The 27,213-nt window shown below is 37.1% G+C and overlaps 3 protein-coding genes across 5 annotated transcripts in view; 1 reads left to right on the forward strand and 2 right to left on the reverse strand.

Annotated features, from left to right (window-relative positions):
- Positions 1 to 27,213, reverse strand: part of LOC311302357 (uncharacterized protein) — a 93,782-nt gene that overhangs the window by 42,155 nt on the left and 24,414 nt on the right. The window lies entirely within an intron of this gene.
- LOC311289731 (extracellular superoxide dismutase [Cu-Zn]-like) lies at positions 15,363 to 17,178 on the reverse strand. 2 transcript variants are annotated; one of them, XM_084407970.1, is made up of 2 exons: positions 17,075 to 17,178; positions 15,363 to 16,146 (listed from the first exon to the last, which is right to left on the reverse strand). In XM_084407970.1, the coding sequence occupies exon 2, from the start codon at positions 16,129 to 16,131 to the stop codon at positions 15,478 to 15,480; it is 654 nt and encodes a 217-aa protein (XP_084264096.1). In that variant the 5' UTR covers positions 16,132 to 16,146; positions 17,075 to 17,178; the 3' UTR covers positions 15,363 to 15,477. The 2 variants fall into 2 exon arrangements, with proteins under 2 accessions (XP_084264096.1, XP_084264095.1); XM_084407969.1 differs by having other exon boundaries at positions 15,444 to 16,146; positions 17,070 to 17,177.
- Positions 19,337 to 20,899, forward strand: LOC311302410 (extracellular superoxide dismutase [Cu-Zn]-like). 2 transcript variants are annotated; one of them, XM_084428250.1, is made up of 2 exons: positions 19,337 to 19,467; positions 20,115 to 20,899. In XM_084428250.1, exon 2 carries the CDS (start codon positions 20,130 to 20,132, stop codon positions 20,781 to 20,783), a length of 654 nt encoding a protein of 217 aa, XP_084284376.1. In that variant the 5' UTR covers positions 19,337 to 19,467; positions 20,115 to 20,129; the 3' UTR covers positions 20,784 to 20,899. The 2 variants fall into 2 exon arrangements, with proteins under 2 accessions (XP_084284376.1, XP_084284375.1); XM_084428249.1 differs by having other exon boundaries at positions 19,337 to 19,462.

Raw genomic sequence — 27,213 nt, forward strand, 5'->3', positions numbered from 1 at the left:
TGAAGCCAGTACTCAAAGGTACAACATCAATTAGACAAAAGTCTTGTGGACACATATTTAATATGTGTTTTGTGGTCTTAATTCAGCCACTTTCATTTTTATTTTTTCCAATAACCACGCATAAACATTATTCTCTTAAAAATACAAACATCTACATACACGTTGCCCGCATATTTTGGTAGCCCTGTTTGTGCTATATAGAGTGATTTTACACCTTTGCCATTAACATGTTTATAAATAACTGAAAAAAGCACAAATTTCAAGGCATGTCAGAACATCTCAAGGGCTCCAAAAACACCTTGGTCCCCAGAGGGTTAAAGACTTTGAGAAAACCTCTGACAAGAAAACACCTCTGAAGAAGTCAGACTGCACGTTAGTCACATATTCTGGCCACACGATGGAGACAAAGGGTAAAGTAAGGCTTAAATGTGGTTACAAAGACAATGAGTTTGACCCAGAATTCCACATTGTAGAAGAGGATTCACCAGTAACCCTAGGAAGAGAAGCAGCTCAAAACTCGGACTGATTAAAAGAGTGTACAAAGCAGAGAACAAAGACCAAACTGACATTCTGAGTGGATACCAAGATGTGTTTACTGGTGTAGGATGTGTACCAGGACTGCCCCACATACAGCTCAGCCCAGATGTTGCTCCAGTCTTAAGACTTAATTTTGTCTTCAGGGAAATCCTGGAAAACTTGAAAAACTCAATGTATGCAGTTCTGTCCTACCCAATCAGAAAACTCCTTTTCTCACAACTCCTTTTCCTCTGTTTCCAGGTACGAAACGATGGGATGGCTCGCCAGTCCAAACCCGGGATAAGAGTCCACAGCCAGGACAGGATTCAGGATCACAGCAGCAATTTTTTCAGACACTCACAAAAGAGAAAAATAAAACACAAGAAAAAAACCCGGCCTTGCAAAAACAAAGCCAAAACAATCATCAGTAACTCATTCAAATAAACAGTTTCTAATGACCAAAATGCTGTTTCAATTATTTGGATATAGGCAACACATACATGCTAGTCACCATGTGCTTGATTAACACACTAGAGTCTGTGTACAGAGCTAGCAAAGCTAGCAGCGCATGGCACACACTTCACAACAGAAAAAATATAATCTTTCAAACATTTAAACATAACTATATGCACTCAACGATTTGTATTAGAAAACACTTAAAGCATTTGCAAACATTTTTTATATCACTCATCACTTTTTCAAATGTATTTTTCACATTAAGAGTGCAAAAACAGTATCCACATTACCTAAATACATCTCTTATGAAGAAATTGGTACTCACCGAGGAGAAATATAAATCACAGACAAAAAAAAAAAAAAAGTATTTTCTCAAAGAAACAGATTTAGTTCAGATCCTATCACGTCAGTGTCTTTTCTTCTCGTCGCGTTCAGATTCACATCGCACTCTTCTCAAAGCGTGGGCTTTTTAAAGAATTAATACCTCATAAATCTACTTCTCAACTTGTTAATAATCTATTGCTGGATTATTAAACAGTTTGTTCTCCCTCAAATCACTCAATCACATCTGCTCTCACTCTCGTGTCGTTCGCAATCTCTCTACATTTCTGCTTGTGCGCGATCTTCTGGAACTCTCCAACAGGGGGCGGGGCTAACCTTTCACCTCACCAATCAGGAGTCAGTTCAGGAACCTTTTCTTTCTTTTGGGATTATTATAAAATAAATACCTTATACTTCATGTTCTTTTCTTACTATTAGTTTTATAGCGATATAAATAAAATAAAATAATAATAATTATTAATATTAATATTAGTGACCAGAGTTAATGACCTGGGTTACATAAATCAACTATTTAAATGTACGTTCATACATATTATTCAGACATATTGTAATATTTACTTAGTGTGTCAATTATTAATGGTTAATTCAGGTAGTTATAAAGCATTTAGTTGTGGTCAGTTAACTTTTTTTGTGAGCTCATCTAAAGTGAGGACTAGTTATGCCTTGTAAAGCTTTTACAAAGGAGATTTTACAGTTATCTTCTAAACAGAAAAAGGAAACAAACACAACACAGTGATACAGAACATAGAAATATTTAAGATGTATACATTTAGAGTGTGTACATTTAAATAGTTTATTGTTTACTTACACTTTCTAAGTGATCGCACACCAGCTCAACAGGTCGCACACCAGCTCAAGACGAACAATTGTGGTTAAAAAGTATATACATTTTTATTTATTTTTTGAAAATGAGCAATCGTTTCACTAGATAAGACCCTATTCGTCAGCTGGGATCGTGCAGAGCCCTTTGAAGCACTTCAGAGCCCTTTGAAACTGCATTGATTCGGACAATTTGGTGACCGTTGAAGTCCATTGTGTTGAGAAAAATCCTGAAATGTTTTCCTCAAACTTAATTTCTTTTCCACTGAAGAAAGAAAGACATGAACATCTTGGATGGCATTGGGGTGAGTAAATTATCAGGAAATTTTCATTTTGATGTGAACTAATCCTTTAAGTAATGGGGGAATGTAGTGTTTGTGTATTAGTCAGGAGATGGCGCTGTAGTCCACATGTTGTCACCTATAAAAGGTGTAGAGTAAGAGCTGAAGTGTGTTGTACATGCTGACCATTATGTAACATCTGGCACTGTTGGATTGCTTTAGGATTTTAATAAATCTTTGAGAACTGAGAACTTTCTTGACCTCATGCTTACCAGGATTTAAACATTACAACATCAGCAATTGCTGGTATACTGGAAATCTCTGAACACATCTAGTGTGTGTAATCAGAAATGTCCTGTATCTGATCATCTCTGTGCATCTCAAGTGTATGGACGTGTACGGGATTTTCACACACAGGTTATACACATTAATTTTCACTGAAATTTCAAATATGCTAAAAGGAATTGGATTGGATGCAACCCTCCAATAGCGCGCCAGGTGGATAAGCCAGTTTGTGATTGGTCCCCAGTATTTAACTCAATTTGACATTGATTAAAACACACACACACACACACACACACACACACACACACACACACACACACACACACACACACACACACACACACAAACATGGATCCATTATACACAGCATGTTCTCAGTAACACAAGAGACCAATAGAGCGAGTGGGGGCCCCAGGCAAAGTTAATCAATGAGGCCCTTTTTTAGATATATGTATTTTATACATGTTTTATGTAATATATACGATTTTATTGTAAATATATCTTTATACATTATATTATTATCCAAAATTCAAAAAGTAGTCAAAACAGAACATCTAACATTATGTGCTTATTATGTGCTTACAACATTATGTGCTTGAAATATCAAGATGCGCTATTTTTGAGACTCCAGTTCACGGAGACCATGAAAGCGCACCCTGATTGTTTTATTAATAGTTTTAAGATTCAGCTTGTGTCAAAATGATTGATGGCTTTTTAATTAATTATGATTGATGGGTTTGACCTTTTGACCTTAATCATTTCAACATTATACTTTTCAGTATACATTCATACATTGAGGTAGTGAAGAAAATTATAGACTGGCATAACATACATAAAGTAAAACTTGGGGTGGTGTGGCGCAATGGATAAGACACATGCCTTTGGTGTGAGAGACCCGGGTTCGAATCCACTGTGAGACACCTATGTGTCCCTGAGCAAGACACTTAACCCCTAGTTGCTCCAGAGGTGTGCGACCTCTGACATATATATAGCAATTGTAAGTCGCTTTGGATAAAAGCGTCAGCTAAATGTAAAACAATAACGATATTTACAGACGGTCTAACCAGAATAGAAAATCTCTGCAGGCTATCATGTTTTGCTCTAGGTATAGCTGACCAGACTTTCAACTATTTCACCAATGTCAGTTGTTGCATTTTTTGACACCTGTGACACACAGAGATCTGTCACAAATGTACACATACAGAGTATTTCGGTGACTCCGAACTCGTCACTACATACACGCAACACATCCAGAACTTTTCTGAGGATTCGATCGGCTCTTTGCCGTTAAAAAACATGGAGGTCACATCTGTCCGTGAATTTGTCAGACCTCTTACGACATCCGTTTCATTTTTGAGATTTGTTACATGTTTGATATCCTGCGCACAATCGTTTTTCATATCACACGCAGCATCGATGATCCTGTGCATCAAGCCAACCATCTGGCCTCTAAAATGATCTTTAACCTGTTAACCGTTGCCAGTGCGCCCGCGCACTGAAGCGTTATTTATTTATTTAATTCAAAATTACTATCAGATTTAATGTTATACCTTGACAAACTATACATAATTAAAAAGATATAATACTCAAGTTTCAGTATTTGACCACTATTGTATTCTGAGAAACTCATAGTGACAGTTATGTCTTAATTTGTGTCAGGAGTTATGAAATGAAAAAATGAGTCGATACCTTTAATATGAATTATGCACGTCAGCCGCTTTCATTCATAAAAAACTCCGTGCTGTCGTCATGACAGCGATACACAAAACAACGTCCCTTAGGGCTTTAGCTCAAAAATGTGCAGATTTGGAGAAATATTGATAGATTATCATAGATTTACATCATATTTCTATAGACAGGAATAATATTTATTGAATTTATACCCAAATGCGTCGATGTAATCTTTATGAGCATTTGGTATTCTGATACTGTGTTTTTTAATTCATACCAATAGCCTGAGGGCGCTACATGCACAATAATAGTCCATATATGGAACATGAAGAAGAGCCATGACCATGTGACATTCCAGGACATCACTGATACACACAAAGCTAACAAGAGATCGCGCTGTAACATGCAGATACAGATGTTTTGAAGACAATAAACATGATTGCACTGATATTTGAGTTACCTGTGTTTTTCAAGCCATGCCAGGTATTTTCATAATAATAGATTATATTTATAATGTAATGCTAATCTATATAGACTATCATTGTGCAGAACACTATCCAATAGTATATTTTCTGTCTGATTTTTTTTATCTGAAGCCAAATTAGATCACAGAAGATTATTTAAAATACTCAACGTGCGTTAAAAGGTAAGTTTAGAGCACAAACATGGTTTTAATCTCATAAATTGTCGTGTATTGATGGTGTGCTAAGCTAACATGCTAGCTAGCCCTAGGTGCACCTGCTACCTAGAAGTTATACTTTTATTATTTTTTGAATGCTACCTGAAATGTGTCTTTATTCAAGAAATGCATTTGATACAGTTTAAAGGTGAGGTAAACTTTGAGAAAAGAAATTAGGGACTGAAACCCTATGAATAGCCTGTGAATAGCCAGTCGTTAGTAGCTATAATGCAGACAAAAGAAATGCATATTTCGAGCCATAACCAGGCTGGAGAGGTGTGAATGTGTGCAGGGGGAGACTGAGACTGAATGGGGATCGTCTGCACCACAAAACAATAGAGACAATATACTGGATAGATGGTTAGAAGATGACAATAAACATCAGTAGCATTTTAGCGTCAAATCAAAATAAAGTCATTTGACATGGTCTTGAAAAACATTTAACTAAATACAGAGTTTTGGACTTATTATCTTCAGATTTTAAACATAGAATGTTTAGACATATGGCTTTAGCTGTAGTGCATTTCTAGATTGCTCCAGTGCCAACTTCAATTTTATTTTCATGAGGATGTTTCATAAAAATTAATTTCTAATAATTTTACAAAACTTTGAAGCTATTTATAACAATTTTTGTCATTATGACAATAATTAATTCTACATTTACAATAAACTGCCAGGTGTCAGCTTTCAAATGAGATCATACTTGTGCTTTTAGTGCAAAGGGTTCATGAACTGTATCTGTTTCAGTTTGGGTATGTCATTTCTGGGGATTTTTCAAAAGTGGGGTTGCAGCTTAACAGGTTAAACATACTGTCTAACGTAGCTCTTAAACGACACTCTTTGCCCGTGGCGCACTCACACACCTCCGGCTGCTTGTGCACAGCATCGCCAGAACTCAACGGCAGTCGCTCTCCATCAGGTTTTGCGTCGCCATTTCAGAAGTTTTTAGATTTTTAGGGTCTTTAACAAAAAGAGCCTCCAAAATCGTGGAGGTAAGAGGTCATGCTTCCTGCTACAGTATCATCAGCTCTCCCCAAAGTCTATTAAAGCATATAAATCTTTCGATGCCTATAACTGTACTAAATGGTCACGTACAAGACTTGTGTGGTAGCCTACAATCCTCAGTTCTGCCTAGCTATAAGAACTGAGAACTTTCTTGGCCTCATGCTTACCAGGATTTAAACATTACAACATCAGCAATTGCTGGTATACTGGAAATCTCTAAACACATCTAGTGTGTGTAATCAGAAATGTCCTGTATCTGATCATCTCTGTGCATCTCAAGTGTATGGACATGTACAGGGTTTTCACACACCTGAAGTTTCACTGAAATTTCCAATATCCTAAAAGTCCCAAAGTATGGGGTTAGGATTGTTGCATTATTCCAAATAAATAGATTGAGATTCACAAACAAATGTAAAGAGATTCACAAACAAATGTAAAGATATTCACAAAAATGATCAAATTCACAAATAAACAGATTAAGATCCAAAAATAAATGTAAGAGTTTCACAAAAATGTATAAAACTCACAAGTAAATAAAATGAGATTTACAAATTAATAAAAAAAATAAACAAATGTGTTTTGTCACGAACACAACTCTGCCTGGCATTTATTTGTGAACCGCTATCTGTGCATCTGTAAATCGCTGCACGCATCTGTGGATTTTGAAACACTTCTAGCGTCAACATGCAGAAGAAGCCACAGATAAGTGGACTCCACCCACCGTTTACTCAAGCCAATCAGATAACAGCTACATTGCTCCAGAATAAGCAGAGAAAACTAAGGGGGGAAATATACTAAACAATAGCAAGATCCTCTGGAACAGCGGGAAGAACAAAACACCACTAAAATAGACAGATTATACTGACACGACTGACAGAACGGTCAGAGGAGAACCTTGACAGAGAGAAGTGAAGAGAGAATGATCAGTCCCAGCAGACACAGATCACACTTATCAGACATCTTCTGTTTCTGTCAGTCTTCCTCTTCATTATATAAAGTTACAGCTCCTCCTTTAAACATCATCAGCTCCTCCTGTGGTTATTAACTTCCTCTGTTCTGATCAACTGAGTGATTAAATCCTGCTAGAGTTGCTGTATAGAGACACGATGCCACAGTGAAGTGCTGCTTTACATGAGTATTGTGAACCGCACTATCTCAACACACATCTGCTCTGAACACAGTTTATAAGATATTCTTTTGCACACGAGAGCATTACTGTTAGTCTCCCTTCCTTATTTTAGCAGTTTCCTAAATTATAAAACAGATTTTAAAAGTATTGTAAAGTAATTTTTAGCATCAGCTTGGTAAAATAAACCTGCATTTGCACATGAGCGTCTGTAAAGCAGATATTAACTGTCTTCAGGGACTTTCTAGACATGGATTATAACGTTCTGCTTTACTCTCTCCAGCCTTGAGAAATATATCAGATCCAGACTCCTTTATCAACACTACAAATGCTCTGGAAGATCTGGGATGTATTTCTCAAGCACCACTGATTTAACTTCCGCCTCCCTGAACTTCTGGACCACTTTGCTAAAACACTTGAACGAGTCGTTTTCGACCAACTATCTACTTTTCTCACACAGAACATCCTCCTGGACAACAACCAGTCTGGCTTCAGAAGCGCCACTAAACTGAGACGGCCCTGCTCTCGGTTATTGAAGCTCTGAGACTGGCAAGAGGAGCCTCCGAATCCTCAGTTCTCCTCTTGCTGGATCTGTCTGCTGCTTACAGTTAACCCTCTGAGGTCGGCAAACGCGCCCCCGCGTTTTGCTGGATTTTTTTCACATAGCAGCAACATAAACTTAAAAAAATCCGTCATTTACGGTCATATTAATAAAATAAATACATGATTATAAACTATAGAGGGTCTTCTTTTTTTGTGTACACTCACATTAACATCAAAACCTTGTTTTTATTTTTAAATAAATAAAATAAACAGGGTGCGCTTTCAGCTCACTCTGTCTCCGCAAAAATCTTTCTGAAACAAGTCTGGAAAATGAACTGAAACTCAGCTAATACTTATCACACAACCATGAAACATGCGTCTAAAGAAAGCTTTAAATTTCTACTTTTAAATAAAACAATTCACATTCAAAACAAATATTCTCCTGCAATGTAATCTGTATGAAACTAAAGAGAAGTACAGTTTCTCCCGTCTCACCTAATTATCGGTAATGAGTTCACACCCACTCACAGAGCGCGCTATTCATAAGATAATGAGCTGAGATGATCTATGCAAAATAAGGTAAACGCCCCCTGAAATGCCTTAAAACCAGCAAGTTTCATTTATTCACTTTCCTGCGCTGTTGGAAGATGACACGAGTTCAAATTTTGCTCAGAAGAAGAGCAGGACTCTGACGACGAACGTTTGTATTTTGAGCGACGAACGTTGAGCGACTTGATCCAGCCATGGATAATATTTCGGGTGAGTAAGTCTTTTTAAATTTACTTGCATTAGTTGACACATGTTCGCATTTATGAGGAAAAAACAATATTACGTGACAGTTCTCCATTATGGACGCGAGCGCTCTGAAGCAGCACTAAAAGACTTTCAAACTTTCACAGAGACCTCAAAACAGAAAGCACGGTAACACTTTATTTTACGGTGCCCTTGATACAGAGTAATTACTTAATTAGGTACTTAGTAATAGACGTTGTAATAACATGTAACAAAATGTACTTAACATGTAACTAAGTTATGGAACAGCCTGTACTTACAGATTGTAATTACACACATGTAATAGGCAGCTACTGTTACACATGTGTAACAAGCCGAGTTGGATGAGGTTTATAGATACACATGAAGTACACTTAAGTACATTCTTGATACACTTTTTTTTTACGTAGCTTATACCTGTGTAATATTATGTAATTACAATGTAATAAGGAAACTACTGCATGCATTTAAGCTGTGAACTAGTGAGTTAAATCAAACTAAGGCAGAGAAAGATAAGGTATGTATACACAAAGTACACTTAAGTACATTCTTGATACACTTTATTTTACGTAGCTCATCCCTGTGTAACATTATGTAATTACAATGTAATTAGGAAACGACTGCATGCATTTAAGCTGTGAACTAGTGAGTTAAATCAAAGTAAGGCAGAGAAAGTTAAGGTATGTATACACAAAGTACACTTAAGTACATTCTTGATACACTTTATTTTACGTAGCTTATCCCTGTGTAATATTATGTAATTACAATGTAATTAGGAAACTACTGCATGCATTTAAGCTGTGAACTAGTGAGTTAAATCAAAGTAAGGCAGAGATGGATAAGGTATGTATACACAAAGTACACTTAAGTACATTCTTGATACACTTTATTTTACGTAGCTTATACCTGTGTAATATTATGTAATTACAATGTAATTAGGAAACTACTGCATGCATTTATGCTGTGAACTAGTGAGTTAAATCAAACTAAGGCAGAGATGGATAAGGTATGTATACACAAAGTACACTTAAGTACATTCTTGATACACTTTATTTTACGTAGCTTATACCTGTGTAATATTTTGTAATTGCAATGTAATTAGGAAGCTAATGCATGTATTTAAGCTATGAACTAGTGGGTTAATTCAGATGGATACCATTTGTAGATACACAGGAAGTGCACTTTAGTACAATCTTGATACACTTTACTTTATGTTACATACAACTAATGTGTATGTAATATGTAACAGACTCGGCTTGTTACACATGTGTAACAGTAGCTGCCTATTACATGTGCGTAATTACAATCTGTAAGTATAGGCTGTTCCATAACTTAGTTACATGTTAAGTACATTTTGTTACATGTTATTACAAAGTCTATTACTAAGTAATTAATTAAGTAATTACTCTGTATCAAGGGCACCGTAAAATAAAGTGTTACCGAAAGCACAAATCCATTCTTTAAAACGAATTTAGTTTTGTATTAATTGTATCTTAATTTTAATATTATTTTCATTAACAAATTTCCTGGATTTAATACATAAAAAGTAAATAGGCTAGCAATCACAACATAAGGTGCTTGAACTGGAGATCATCATGAACCAGACCGTAGCCTACTCGCCTCGCAGGTCTAAAAAATGTGAAATATATTTACAGAAAGCTGGTTCTAAACAAAACCATCCAAAACAAAAAACTATGTAGCCTAATAAATGTTTCTGGTGCGTTCACTAGCCTGCGAGTCAATAACCTATCGTCAACTTCATCTTTGCCAGAAGTTAATAAACAATTAAAATGTCTTATTGCAATATTTTACATATTCATAATCATTATTTTTGCTGGATCTTTGAGACAGCTTTTTAGGTTTATGGCGTTTTGGAAAAGAGCTCTTCACGTACAAACACCGTTTCACTAAGGCACAGCGGCCCTTCAGCACATAAGAGAAAGAAAAAAAGAGAAAAAGCACGGACTTACTAATTACGAAACTTTGATGTGGTTGAACAGGTGAAACAGTCACAAATTCCTCAGCGCGTCCTCCTCTGATTGCTGTGTTCTGACTGAAAAAGTGCGTGCAGGAGCACATGCGCAAAACGTAGGTTTGTAAAATGTCCTTTTTTTTAAAATGACATATGATAAAATAAAAATAATTCATATATCATTTTACAAAACGGCATGTGCTTCTGCGCGCACTATTTCGAATTTATGTAACGTTTTTGACGACACGGGACCATGGGCTGGGCCACTCGGAGGTTGCTTCCGGGAATTGTAGGCTACTGCCCTACAGTATTAAAAGTTGCATATAATTTATAACATATTATTGTTTATAAGGTTATAGTGTGCGTTATTTGATTTCTCTTTAACTTCTTTCAGCTCTTTTCATGTTTGGGGGGTCGGATTGTACAAATTACTTTTATTTATCGCTCACAATTGCTTTGTTTATAGCAGACTGATTATTTTTTTTTATTTTGCTCACATTTGATTTGCTTAGAGCAAATTTAGAACATTATGTTCCTCCACATAGAGGAATTACAATAAAACAGATTGAAAAACAAAACCTCCTCTACTTCTTTGTTCAGGCTGCGATGGGCCATTAGTCATTGGGGGTGTCTATGTCACACCCCTGGTCTGAATCTCATTAATAGTGATAGGCCATTACCACTCCCATGCATAAACCTCTTCTGACAAAAAAACTGTTTTACAACGTTTAAATCAATGTATTGTTTCATGTGAACGATTAGGCAGGATGATTTTCACATCATTTTGAAGCCAGAACTCGAAGTGACAACATCCATTAGTCAAAAGTCTTATTTACAGATATTTAGTATGAGTTTTGTGGTCTTATTTCAGCAACTTTCATTTTTATTTTTTTCAATAACCACGCATAAACATTATTCTCTTAAAAATTCAAACATATACATGCTTGATAATCACATATTATGGTAGCCCTGTTTGTGCTATATAGAGTGAATTACACCTTTGTCATTAACATGTTTATAAATAACTGAAAAAAGCACATATGTCAGAGCATGTCAGAACACCTCCAGGGCCCAGAAAACCCCTCAGACCCCAGAGGGTTAACCCTCTGGGGTCGAGAAACGCGCCCGCGCGTTTTGCTGGATTTTTTTCACATAGCAGCAACATAGACTTAAAATACGCCCAGGCAAATGTCTTAAAACCAGCAAGTTTCATTCATTCACTTTCCTGCGTGCTTGGAAGATGACACGATACACCGGTGAGGAAGCCCTTCAGCTCGTCCTGGATAGGCTCGTCCTGGCGACTTGATCCAGCCGTGGATAATATTTCGGATGAGTAAGGGCCCGTCCACACGGAGACGCGTTTCGCTGTATACGTATACATTTTTTATCGTATTGGCGTTTCGTCCTCACGGATCCGGCGTTTTGGGAGACTGAAACCGCTATTTTTTGAAACCCGGTCCCAAAGTGGATAAATCTGAAAACGACACCCTTGCGGTTTCGTGTGTACAGCCAATCCGTATATTTTGTGAAACGATGATGTCATCACATCACGTGTCGTCTGTGTCACGAGTAACAGCAACAACAATAATGGCGGACTTATATGATTGTATTCGTGCTGCAGAAGCTACTAAGCCTACTAGCTTTATTACAGCAAAATCTATTGCTTCTCTGCAACTGTGGTGAGCAAAAAGCGATAATCTTTGTCTTCTTCTTCTTGGTTCGTATACAGCGCGCAAGGTTATGAGCATGCTCAAAGTCTTCTTCTCCGTGTATAGTGTATCTCTGTGGCAGAATTACAGCGCCCCATACTGGTCTGGCATATATACTACACCGTTTTCAGTCGGTTTCAGTGGTTTCGTGTGTACGCAGATATTTCTTGAGACGACGCCGTGTTTACGGAATTTTTTTTTTAAACGAGGAAAAAAAAATATCGGATCGGGAACGCACCGGCTTCGTGTGGACGTGGCCTAAGTCTTTTTAAATTCATTATCACATGGGTTAATGAGCTGATGACTTGAATCAGGTGTGTTTGATTAGGGAGACAAAGAAAATGTGCAGTGTTGGGGTGCCGGCAGGACAGGTTTGGGAACCACTGGTTTAGATCATAGGCCTAGTATGTATGACAGTTAGAATTTGGAAATTAATTAAAAAAATATTATGTTTAGATTATATTTTGACTATAGCGTTTATGCTGCCTTATTATCATCAACGAAGAGTGCTTGCAAATATCTGTTGCAAATGTGTGTAAATGTGCTGAAATGTGCAAATATGCCCAGCTGATGAATTGCAAATGTGTTAATGTTTGCGTTGTGCTATCTCCGGTAATGGCCCATTGACACGCAATATCTAGGCATACAGCACGTGTCTACAATTATTCGCATCAGTTATTCATATAGACTAATGGTACTATACTTATGTAATGCAATGAAATATTTATGTAATAATAGTTTTCAACTTTTAAAAAAAAAAAGGAATGTAGCTGCATCACCTTCACCTGCAGCTCGGAGGGCGCGCACTCCGCGCAGCAACACAGTCGAAAATCAGAAAGAGTAAGTACATACTTACCCATGTTAGTGTAATTTTGTTTATATACTTCGTGATGATACAAATGTACATGTGCCTGTGTGGCTTTGCAAAAATTGTGGTGTCATGTATGCACAATATTACAATTAGTGATTGGTAATGTTAACATAAAATAGCTTATTTTTGTTGTTTTATCAACATGCTGATTGCCCATCTGTTATGCATGTGCTGGCATAGTACTTTGTTAAACCTTTATTAATATTATAATTGTTTTAGTAATGTGGTAGCATCACTCTCACCTTCACCTGCACTGGGAGGGCACACGACAGGTGTCACACGACAACTGAAAAGTAAGTACACTTATTCCCTTTCTTTCAGATATTAGTATAATTATGTTTACATATTCCGATTTTACATAGTCCATACAAACATTATGTGTCTGTATGGCTTTGCAAAAAAAAAAAAAAATCCATCCATATCTTTTCAATATCTGGGCACTATTACTTTTAGTGATTGAAATACAAAGAGGGCCAAGACAAACATTCAGACAAGCAACAAGCAGTCTACTCTATCATGGAAAACAGAGACTGACATTGATATGGTTCCACAGACTCTGGGATTCCTGCCTGCACGGGAACCTGGACCACAGTTGAGTCCTGCTGATGCACACACTCCTCAGAGTCTCTTCAAAATGTTTTTTTCTGAGAATGCAGTGTCAACTCTGTGCCACTACACCAATGCTCAGGGCATAAGCATTACTGTGAGATACCTGCCTTTACTTTTATGTATCGCTCCACAATTGCTTTATTTATAGCTGACTGATTATTTATCTCAAAACTGTGTGCGTTGAACTTTTGCATTTGGATGGCTATAACAGGGTCATTTAGAAAATGAACTCGAAAGCCTTTAACCCTTTAAAACCGGATGTGTCGTCCACGACACAGCCAACCAAGCTGTATTCATGTCACTGTAACTCTTCAACCGTTTGCACTATCAAAATAATTTAAATAGTTCCTGAAAGTAGACATCATGCGCTTTTCGCCAATATACGGCTTATTACGGTAATATCATGCTTTCCATCTGCAAATGACAGCAGCGCGGGATGGAAGGATTTGAACAGAGAGATTTGACGCTCGGCAGGTTAGTGTTTTGGATTGCATAAATTAATAAAAGAAACGAACAAATACATGGCGAAAGAAGTGTTAGACAGCAGAAGAGGGGATTGGGATGATTTTTAATGAAATTTGGGAGGCGGATGGCCGTTACTCTTTCACGTATGTAAGCATGTAGTGCGTGCGTGTACATGCCTGAATGGGTGCATTTGTATGAGTGTGTGTATGAAAAAAGTATCCTAAATGAAAACTGTGCAACTCAATGTCACAAAAAACATTTGTATATATGAATTATAGTTCATTTTTCAACTTTAAAGTGTTAGTTTCTTTCGTAGAAACTACATGTAAGCATGTAGTGCGTGCGTGTGCATGCCTATGAATGCGTGCATTTGTATGTGTGCGTGTATGAAAAAAAGTGTCCTACATGAAAACTGTGCAACCCAATGTCACAAAAAAGACTTGTATAGCCTATATGTATTATAGTTCATTTTTCAACTTTAAAGTGTTAGTTTCTTTCGTTCATGATTTTTTCTGCTTTTTTTCTAAATAAAAATCAGTACATTTATTCTCGTTTTTTTATTTTTGTCTATTTAAATTCTATTTACAAACTCACCACACACAATAATGGTCAATAACTGTAATTTGTTGAAAGCTTATCTTTTTCTGAAAAAGATGACACCTTGCACACGAAGATAGCACATTGTTTTAGAATTTTACAGTCAAAAAATCAAAATATGTGAAAAACACCTATTTTAGCTTCAGGTTCTAAAGGGTTAAATCCTAAACAAAAACTCAGAACTTCACGAAAATTGGTGAGCATATGTGAAATAACATTGTAAACAAGCATGCACAATTTTATGGAGATCAGACCATAGGTGGCGCTATAACTGTTAAAAAGCTTTGAAAACCGTATATTTCCTATGTTAAATTGGCTGGAAATGGTCTTTCCCATGTCTGATGTCAGTGGTTAAATGGTTGCCAAATAAAACTTAATGTCTTTTTATGCATTTGTGCTTAAAGGCCTTAAATGCTTGAACCCCGATAAATGCTGCTTGCAGCTTTAATTTAAAATTGGAATTTCTCTGAAATCAAAACCATTGTCATGCTCTTAAAGTGTTAACCCATTGAGCACAGTAAATCAAACTAAACGGCCCACTTTGCCTGCATTCACCCTACATTTATTTTTAAGAGTGCATTTACTATTAGAAACTAAGGCCAAAAAGCCTCTGAAAAGACCAAGAAAAAAAAACATAGGAATGTTCAGGTTATGAAATATACTTTAATGTAGGACACATACAAAGAACACACAAGGAAAATCATGATTATCCTATTTTAATCTGCCCTTCTACCATATCCGACTCCCTCATCTTTGACTCTCAGTGCCTTCCTCCACATATTTTCTTGGGGGGAACTTCAGTCTTCTGCCACAGACTTGGAGTAGTAATACCAATCACACCGAGAGCAATTATCGGTCCAGCATTCCCACTGAGTTTACTCTCCTCATCTGAACCCATTCCCAGATCATCCTCCTTCTCATGAACTGCCACCGCACGTCCCAGAATGGAATAAGGCCCAAAGAGCTTGGCGTCTGGAAGCGTCAGGAACTGCCTTATAACTCCTTTCTCAGAAGCAAAGTTGCCCAGGTCTCCAGGATGATGAGGGTGGTCAACGCCGTTTGGATTATAATGAGGACCAACAGTGATGCAGCCTTGACTGAGGTCTCCATACTGATGGATGTGCATGGCACGCTCTTGACGATCGATGGCAGGCAAACCACGGAGGTTGATTTTCACTTCTAAATCTCCATTGGGGAAGACCTGCTTGAAGAGGATTTGCCCAAAGATCTTTGGCTGGTTACGTGGCAAATTGGAGCTGGGAGTTACTTCACAAGTGGCATAGATTGTGTTGTCAAACTCCACGACTTCCGGCTGTGGAGCTTCGGCAGGCAAACACTCCTCGTTGTGGAACTCTCCTCCTTGTATATGCAGCACCAGCAATATCAGAGGGAATATTAGGATGATTTTCTCCATGTTGATCTTTAAAGCCTACAATGAAATCATGCCATTTGGTTTAAGAATGTAATATTTTTGATAAAAGGTCAAAGCTTTGTTGCAGGGAACTTTGAGAATGGAAGTTGCATTAGGTAAAATAGCACAACCAGATTAGTTTGCAACGGAAAACCATACAAGAACCCAGACAGCAACCAGATCCGGCCCACATCTGGGCCGTGTGTAATCCAGGTGTACCAGATGTGGGCCGACACCATGTTGCTGTCTAGAAAACTCTATAATTTTTGAATTGCTATGTACCCTTGTGAAAAAAAAATGCACTTATTGGTATTGGATGTGTACCTGTAGTATCTTGAAAGTATAATAATAATAAATAATAAAAAAAACCTGTAGGTCCACTTGCAGATAATAACACTGATGAATTATAAGAAGCCACTTAAGTGTTCACACGTACACTTTCATAAGCGTCACACCTGCCAGCCAAAGTGCCTATGATACAAACCAATGACATACAGGTGGATGTAATCACACTAAAATGAGTCCAGGCAAAGGTTTATGGAAATGGAAAAGGTCTAGGGAGAAGTACCCTCTGGTGGCCATGATAGGGCTTCTGCTGGCAGGAGTGACATTAAGTACATGTACACTTTAAAAAAAATAAAAAGTAATGCCAAACTAAGAGTTTTACTTTAAAGTACATTAGGTTTTAAAAATCTTTTTGTTGTGCTTTAAAGTACACTTAATTTGATCTGTTGTAGCCTACATGTTATTCAATATTAAATATAAAGTTAAGATTTTCTGATTCTGATATTTTTCACAAGGACAGGTAAAATAAGAGACAATATCTATACTTTTGCTTAAACTAAACTTTTTTTTAGTTGTACTAAATCAAGTCAGTTGATGGAGAAAATGGAATGAAAAAACAAAACAAAAACAAGCCTAAAACAGCACAGGTGCACTACCGTACAGCTGAAAAGTTGTCCTCAATCCGTGTGGAGCCTGAATATTGCAGTCACAAAAATACTACAACGCTTAATCCGTGTGCAGTTCTGACCTGGGGTTGAGAGAATCTTGTTCTTCTTGTTGCTTTTTTACGGCGGATCGCAGACAGATATGTGCATTACCGCCACCTATCTAGGAAATGGACCATTGACACAACTATAACCTCTATTTACCCGCACAGAGGCTTCATAGAGTTTCATCCGGCGCTGCGTGTTCAGCTCCTCCGTCTACTCTCAGCCCCCATGACAGGTAGAAGAAGAAAGAAGAGAAGAAAGAAAGAAAGAAAAAAAAAAAAAAAAAAAAAACCCTAATTTAAATGCGCTTATTTAACCCAGTTGGGTTGAGAGAATCTTCTTCTTCTTTGTTTTTAACGGCGGTTGGCAACCAGCTTTTGGTGCATTACCGCCCCCTTCTGCTCCGGAGTGTGAATCAGACAATAGGCTTACAATCTAGTTTCCACATAAAAAAAAAAAACAAAAAAAAAAACAACACTTTCATTCATTACCCAACACACTTACCCATATCCCTATTTTATCTTCATAACCTATTGAACAAACCAGTTTCCCTTAAGAAAGTTAACAATATCCTAACCTGTGCTCTATCACCTATGCTCAACACTCCTTTTAATGTTAAATCCTGCACCCCTATTTCCCTCAAATTATTCCTCATTGTTACTCTCTGTTCCTCATACCTCCTGCATCTTATAATTATGTGCTCCACTGACTCCTCTTCCTGACACCACTCACACATGGGTTGAGAGAATGTTCCTTTTGGCTGCTCTTATAGGAACTCATGTTGAGCTACAAGTTAACCATGATAGTCTGTTAGTCACTAATTAAGTTCACCTGTGTTTCATTTAGCTCTCTTTGTTTGCCTGTTTATATATAGCACTCAGGCCACATTTACACATAGCCGGGTATTTAGAGAAACGAATATTTCTCCCCCTCTGTTTTCAAAAATAACATCGTGCACACAAAATCGTTTTCAAAAAGTTGTCGTTTACATCAACCCGCATAAATACGCTGTCGAGCAACATCATAACTATGCCAAACCCAACAAATGTTTTGGTGCTACTTAAGAACCACTTTTCCTGGTTCAGAGCTGGTGCTCTGGGTGTCGAAAAACAAAGAACCCATTTGAAACTAGGCTCTAGCCGTGAACCAGCACCAGCACTGCCTTGGTGGAAAAGGGTTAACAAGTCAGTTTATTTGGCGAATTAAACTTGTGAGGTAACGCAGCGCTGTTTCACTTGGTCTACACTATCACACTAAACTGCATTTGAGGTGTAGGTCTTTTGCTGCAGAAATTCAATAAAAAAAGACCCATCTCAGAGTGCTTTATAGAATGTACGGTTACAGTATACCATATGGTCATGCGATTGGAAGAACCTCAACACCTGAGTGTGTTTCCTAGATGGGAATCAGCTGTGATTTATATTATTGCATAATTCAATCAGCTGTTTCTCAGTAACAATAGGATAAAATACAGGGGATATATTTGTGTTTCAATTCACAATATAAACAGCTGTTTACCTTGACTTTAGCCTGTAAGGTTAGGTTTAGAACATGGTGTTATCTGTTCTGACATACAGTGTTAAAGCATTGGTAAATTTGGCAGTACAAATCCATTGTTTTGGTCTTGTTTGAGCTTGTGTGTAAAAGAAGTTCAAGCATTTTAAATTTGTGTTAATTGTATGCATTTTGTGTTAAAGCAACATGAAATGTGTTAATAGTATAGCTTACATAGACGGATGTAGTGCTAACTAACCGTGTGAAGAGTTTTGGGAAATTTTATTGAAAAATCTGTCATAGCAATCGTAAAAAAACTGCAAATAACAGTCCAATTGCATGTGTAATATAGGCTTGTCAGGCTTGGTACATCAGAGTCTGTAGAAATGGTTTCTTGAAAAGGAAGAACTGTCAGCTATTCACTTATGTTTGATGAATATCTGCTATAAGAAGTGGTGTCAAGCATGAACGTCAAGTGGAATTGTACACTAAGAATGAATGAGTCACAAATGAGCCACCAAATGAAAAGGAATCTATAGCAGTACTTCTTTTAATAAACACAAAACACTGGAGAACACATTGTGCAATGCAAGACAAAGAACTGAATAAACTGAGTGCTATATATAAACAGGCAAACAAAGGGAGCTAAATGAAACACAGGTGAACTTAATTAGTGACTAACAGACTATCATGGTTAACTTGTAGCTCAACATGAGTTCCTATAAGAGCAGCCAAAAGGAACATTCTCTCAACCCCAGGTCAGGACTGCACACGGATTAAGCGTTGTAGTATTTTTGTGACTGCAATATTCAGGCTCCACACGGATTGAGGACAACTTTTCAGCTGTACGGTAGTGCACCTGTGCTGTTTTAGGCTTGTTTTTTTATTTTTATTTTTATTCCATTTTCTCCATCAACTGACTTGATTTAGTACAACTAAAAAAAGTTTAGTTTAAGCAAAAGTATAGATATTGTCTTTTTTTTTTACCTGTCCTTGTGAAAAATATCAGAATCAGAAAATCTTAACTTTATATTTAATATTGAATCACATGTAGGCTACAGCAGATCAAATTAAGTGTACTTTAAAGCACAACAAAAAATATTTTTAAAACATAATGTACTTTAAAGTAAAACTCTTAGTTTGGCTTTTTTTTTTTTTTGTACAGGTACACATCCAATACCAATAAGTGCATTTATTTTATTTTATTATTTTCACAAGGGTACATAGCAATTCAAAAATTATAGTTTTCTAGACAGCAACATGGTGTCGGCCCACATCTGGTACACATGGATTACACACGGCCCAGATGTGGGCCGGATCTGGTTGCTGTCTGGGTTCTTGTATGGTTTTCCGTTGCAAACTAATCTGGTTGTGCTATTTTACCTAATGCAACTTCCATTCTCAAAGTTCCCTGCAACAAAGCTTTGACCTTTTATCAAAAATATTACATTCTTAAACCAAATGGCATGATTTCACTGAATCCACTCTTCGTTGTAGGCTTTAAAGATCAACATGGAGAAAATCATCCTAATATTCCCTCTGATATTGCTGGTGCTGCATATACAAGGAGGAGAGTTCCACAACGAGGAGTGTTTGCCTGCCGAAGCTCCACAGCCGGAAGTCGTGGAGTTTGACAACACAATCTATGCCACTTGTGAAGTAACTCCCGGCTCCAATTTGCCACGTAACCAGCCAAAGATCTTTGGGCAAATCCTCTTCAAGCAGGTCTTCCCCAATGGAGATTTAGAAGTGAAAATCAACCTCCGTGGTTTGCCTGCCATCGATCGTCAAGAGCGTGCCATGCACATCCATCAGTATGGAGACCTCAGTCAAGGCTGCATCACTGTTGGTCCTCATTATAATCCAAACGGCGTTGACCACCCTCATCATCCTGGAGACCTGGGCAACTTTGCTTCTGAGAAAGGAGTTATAAGGCAGTTCCTGACGCTTCCAGACGCCAAGCTCTTTGGGCCTTATTCCATTCTGGGACGTGCGGTGGCGGTTCATGAGAAGGAGGATGATCTGGGAATGGGTTCAGATGAGGAGAGTAAACTCAGTGGGAATGCTGGACCGATAATTGCTCTCGGTGTGATTGGTATTACTACTCCAAGTCTGTGGCAGAAGACTGAAGTGCCCCCCAAGAAAATATGTGGAGGAAGGCACTGAGAGTCAAGATGAGGGAGTCGGATATGGTGGAAGGGCAGATTCAAATAGGATAATCATGATTTTCCTTGTGTATTCTTTGTATGTGTCCTACATTAAAGTATATTTCATAACCTGAACATTCCCATGTTTTTTTCTTTTTTTTCTTGGTCTTTTCAGGGGCTTTTTGGCCATAGCTTCCAATAGTAAATGCACTCTTAAAAATAAATGTAGGGTGAATGCAGGCAAAGTGGGCCGTTTAGTTTGATTTACTGTGCTTAGTGGGTTAACACTTTAAGAGCATGACAATGGTCTTTAATTAAAAATACACTATTTCTTTAAATGATACAATGGTTTTGGTTGATGCAATATGACACTGGAGGATGTGGCTACATCTCAAGGGAGGACACCCTTATTGTTGAAGGTAGACATAACCTCTGACATACGATTTTATTTTCTAAATTATAAGGTTTCTTGCTAAATGTCAATAAATGGGTATATTATTCTGACAGTTTGTTACTACAGTTAACAGGGAATCAAAATGTAAGGTGTTTAAAGCTACAATATGTTTTTTTTTTATTTATTTTTTTAACCTGTTAACCGTTGCCAGTGCGCCCGCGCACTGAAGCGTTATTTATTTAATTCAAAATTACTATCAGATTTAATGTTATACCAGAGCCCGTCTACGGAGAGCCTGCCCACTCCCTATTAAGTCCTATTGTACCGAATTTTGGTTGTAGTTCCACCAGAGTTCCACTGGGGGCGATCGCCATGAGTGCAAAATGAATGGGAGTCTATGGGGCTAGACGGCTAAATTTGTCTCTTTCACCCGATTGCCGTTGAGAAACCTCAGATTTGATTGTAGATTTTGCAAGTTCAACATGGGTTATAGGTCGAAAGTTGAATGAACGAGTACTTATGTCCTTTTGATTTCTTACAGGTTGAGTTGTTGTTGCCCATAACACGCTAGCATTCTGCTAATGAACGCTGATTGGTCAGTGAAGGACTGATTACGACCAGAGATACCGCTTGATGGCATCGTGTCATCCGCAGCGGGACCAGAAACAAACAAAACAAAAACTCTTCTAGCACGTGTGTTTACCTGTGTCAGCTGTGTTGTCGATGCCTCGAGTGAAAAGAAAGTGCAGAGCGCGAACGCACCAGAGTGAGTGAAGGATTGCTGTTAAGCAGTATCTCTGGTCGTACATGTGTATGACGTCATTGACACTTTAAAAGACTTTTTAAAGCAAATAATTGACTCAAAAAAATCTAACACCCAGCAATGTGTAATTTATTTGCATCTCCTTTCGAATACAACATTCAAATTACTAGACAAAAAATTATATCCTGAGAAAAGTGGATTTTTATTAGTATAGCGCCATAGCCCATATGAAAAAAACCTGCATGGTTCATATACAGCAACCATATATCTTCCTTATTTAAATCGGCCAGAATTACCTTCTGTGTTTCATATAAGGCCAATATATGTCCTATACAAAATCAGACCGATTATGGCCACTTTCATACTAAATAGCACACATACAACTTGTAGGGGATTTTTGCGTTATATATGAATACTGTTAAAAGACTTATATGAGTTTTACATGACAAAAGTATGCAAATGTGTATGGTATTAGTATAAATATATAAAACTCATATAAAAATCATTTAAAGTTCTTATATTGAATCATATGCTAGTCAAATTAAAGTCATATAGAATTTATACACATTTTGTGTCATTTGTTTATGTTTCATACAGATTTAATGTGTTGATGACCAACATCTGATTCACTTATGCAGTTGGCACATTTTTAAAGGGATACTCCACTTTAAAATGAAACTTCTGTCATCATATACTCACCCTCATGTTGTTTCAATCCTTTATTAATTTCTTTCTTCTGCTGAACAGAAAGGAAGATATTTAGAAGAATGTCAGTAACCAGACAGTTTCTGGTCTCAATGACTTCCATAGTATATTTTTTTCCTACTATGGAAGTCATTTAAAAACAAATATTTATGAGTAATATTAACTGTGTTTACATGCCAGTAATATAAACTTTTGTATTTCCTCTAAACCTTTGTAAAAATATTCCATACAACCACCGGTATAACTACATGACATTGGCCTTTATTGTCGATGAGTAGCCTACAGCAATACAGCATATTTTATACTATTTTTAACACGTATACAATATTGCCTACTCATGTAAGAAACATTTTCTAAGTAAAAATTAAACATTTAGGCCTAAACATTCAAGTTATTCAAGTGTAATCAACCGGTCTGTTATCCAGTATCCACCGGATCAGCGCTGTTTCTCCAGCCGGAGATGGACTCGCCTCTGCGGGGGAACCTCTAACTTTACACCGCCGTCCTGCGTCACTCACAGCCGAAAGATGCTGCGACGCGACTGACTCCATAACCTGCCAATAAACAAACAAACAAACAAACAGTGCACAGTTCCGAGGACATTTTATCATCCAAATTAGTTATATTCATTATCTTTAGGAATATAGTCGTGTGTTTTTTATGCAAGGCGTTACAATCACGCGAGTCGACACTCGTTAAACTCGTTTAAGGTGAGTAACATTGCATCTCTGTATGTTCTCTCGCATTAAATAAAATGATTTAAAGCACATTAATGATTATACAGATAAAATAAAACATACACACACCTGAATTTCACAGAGGAAATTCACCAAATCTGCGCCGCTGAGGAGAGGAGAACTGTTGCTCTGGAGACTGGTGAGAGAATTCAAACAGCGCGCGCTCACTCAACCGCTGAGCTGTCGTCACGTCAGAGGGTGGGGGAGGGGTGCATTGTTTTAACTGAGTAAACTTAATCAATTTCTTATGCGTGTTAAATATTAATTATATTGATTTTATTTAAGTAATATTTGTGGTTCTTGAAACAGATCATTTTAATTATCCATTCTCAAAAATTGTGATGGAAATTTCACAAATATATTAGCTCAGTGTATTTTAAATAAATAATTGGTTAGTCAAATACTAAATTATTTTAGTGGAAAACTTCAAACTTAAATACAACTGTAAATTTAGTTTAGTCAATTATTTTCAACTCAAACTATCAAGTAAATGATATTCAGAGATTTTATTAAGTTAATAAAGTTAATTATTACTGTGATATTTACTAAGCCACTGAATTATTTTTTAGAGTGATAAACATAAGAAACACTTCAACATTTAGTTTTGTTTGTAGGTTAAGAATAGAACTGCTACCAGAGTTGTACTGTGATAAAGTTTAGAGAAATTGTCACAAATGAAAATGAAATCTGGTGATGCAGGATTTAAAATGAAAATTAGTGATATGTGAAATATGTAACTGTATCTTGTAGAATACACTCTAATAAATAATTTTGAAATTAAAATGTTGCAAAAGTGTTACAAATGTGTGCTTGTGTGTAAAATGCTGTGTTTCATCTAGGCTGATTATACAGTATATAACCATGATTGACTACAGGCATTGGGCTCCACTTAGGACAAGACAAGAACAAGCGTGAGTGAAGTACAGCCTTATAGCCTACTGATTGGTAAACTGCACTGCGTTTTATACACGTCCATGCTGGACATTCATATCAAATTAGCATCATTTTCCTATGTTTTTACATCATGAAAATCTATATGGCTTTAGTTGTGTAGGACATATATGACATAGTATGATTAAAAATACATTAATATTATGCAATTCATATATGTGGTTTTTGCAGCATATATGTCCCTTACAATATTCTGTTAGAACATATAAGAATCACAGGTGCAAACCTTTTCCATATGGGAGACCTCCATTCATTCTGCACTCGTCCTGTGAGCGCCCTCATATGGAATCAGAGAGGAACTGCAACCAGTTCAGAAGCCGGAAGTGTACTGAGAGTGAAACTTCTCGCCATATTAGACATTCTCTGGTTATACCTTGACAAACTATACATAATTAAAAAGATATAATACTCAAGTTTCAGTATTTGACCACTATTGTATTCTGAGAAACTCATAGTGACAGTTATGTCTTAATTTGTGTCAGGAGTCATGAAATGAAAAAATGAGTCGATACCTTTAAAGGGGTCATGAACTGGATTGTTAAATTATTTTATAATGTTTCCTGGGGTGCCCTTATAATGTTAGTATGATTTTTACATCAAAAATTGTCATAATTTATAAATAAAAGCCATTTTTCCAAGCCTGATTTGATTTCAGCCTCAGATTTGAACGCTCCGTTTTAAGGGGCGTGTCTGCTGTGAGACTGCAGTGCAAACGCCCACTGCTGTGATTGGCTGCTGTGAGACTGCAGTGCAAACGCCCACTGCTGTGATTGGCTGACATGCTTGCATATGAAATAGCTAGTATTACATGAACTCTCTCGAAAACTTTTACTACGTTTTTACTATTACAGCTATCGAGATTAACAAATCGTGAAAAGTATCGTTTAAAGCATTATATTTAAATCTATTACATCGCATGAAAGGTTGCAGCATGATGAGCACTGACTGAGCAGATGACAGACAGTCTGTTGATCGCGTGAATAAAGATCTTATCATTGCAACGCAATTTTTGCACTCACACAAATGCTTACACCAAATCACAATGCAAACACGATGTGAATACACAGTAAGAGCTTCGTTGTGTAGTGTAACAGTGTCATTATTTCATCACGAGTTTGGTAAGTGTCCAGATAAGCTCCCGCGGCTCGCGCTGTGCTGTTTGATTGACAGCTTGGGCGAAAGGAAAGGGATCGTTCTTTGATCGCTTTCTGTATATAATTTAATAACAGTTTAAAAAGGATTATTTTCATAATACTACGAGAAATTATGTGAAGTTGATCATTTAGTCACTGATGCATAAACAGTATTGAACGATTTTAAGAGAATCTGAACTTGAATAATTACACATCAGAAATCGCTGATCGCAGATCAGGCATTAGAGTACACATGGTTACTTACATGTTGCTGGCAGATCCGTGTCGGGAAATTGTGATTGACTGATTTAATAAAGTTTGTTTGTTTGTTTGTTTGTTTGTTTATTAATTTATATAGCACAGTTTAATACAACTCGCGTTGCCCAAAGTGCTTCACAAAAAACAAAGTAAAAAACACAGAACAATAGAATAAATAAACATATCACATAAAAAAGACACATAGACAGTAAACCAGTTAAGAAAGCTCTCCATTAGAATTTAAGAGATGTTGTTTTAGCATGGCTTTGAACATAGATAAGGTTTTGGCAGATCTAATCGATTGAGGAAGGTCATTCCATAGTTTTGGACCTGCTCGAGAAAATGCTCTGTCACCCCTATGTTTATATTTAGTCCTGGTAGTACAAAGCAGCTGTTTATCTTCAGATCTCAGGGATCTAGAGGGAGTGTAAATTGCCACCAGGCTAGATAAATACACTGGGGCTAAGTTGTGCAAGGCCTTAAAAACTAGTATGAGAATCTTATAAATAATTCTACATCTTACTGGCAGCCACTTTAGTGAAATTAATAGTGGAGTCACAGAATCATATTTCTTTGCCGACTTTATCATTTTAGCTGCAGCATTTTGGATTTTCTGTAAACGCACAATTGCTCCCGCATCAACACCATAAAAAAGGGAATTACAATAGTCCATTCTAGAAAAAACAATGGACGTAATAGCTTTCTCAAAATCTGTAATAGATAGAAATGGTTTAGTCTTAGCTAACAGACGTAGGCTAAGAAAACAGGATCGCACCACAGAGCTAATTTGCCTGTCCAGCTTTAAATCACTATCCAGAACAAATCCCAAATTCTTTACACTCGATTTGACAGAACCATTCAAAGAAGTTGTATTCAAGTACTGCAGCACATCATGTTTTTTTGGGCCAAACACGATGACATCAGTTTTATTTTCATTAAGCTTCAAAAAGTTTGCAGCCATCCACTCCTTAACATCATGTAAGCATGCCAATAAAGTATCAAGTGAATTTGAATTTAATTCTCTCACGGGCAGATAAATCTGCGTATCATCAGCGTAGCAGTGAAATGACACTTTATGTTTCCTAAAGATTTCCCCCAATGGTAACATATAGAGGGAGAAAAGAATTTTAACCATGCTGGAATCCGAAGGAAGTTTAACCATTAAACAAGTTTAACCATGCTGGAATCCGAAGGAAGCTTATGCAGTCTTCTTCCACAAACAGGCACTACACAATATTTAGTAAACAGCATGTTTATTGCTTGGAAGTAGCTCGATCTGGTTTAGCAATTATCATGTCGTCCTATGTTATTTAGCATGTTTGGGCGAATCGGTGGGCGGGGCTAAACAGGCCGTGTTGAAGTAGGCGTTGATCTTCTTTTGTGGAGGCGGTGTTTTATCCTCTTTGACGTCATAGTTCCCCACTTTGAAAAACGAGTCGTTTGCTGAGCCTGATGTCTATACAAGCTTTTATTGGACTAACAAGGTAGTTTTCAGTTCTGAAACTTAC

Source organism: Rutilus rutilus, assembly GCF_951802725.1.
Source record: "Rutilus rutilus genome assembly, chromosome: 1".
NCBI lineage: Eukaryota > Metazoa > Chordata > Actinopteri > Cypriniformes > Leuciscidae > Rutilus > Rutilus rutilus.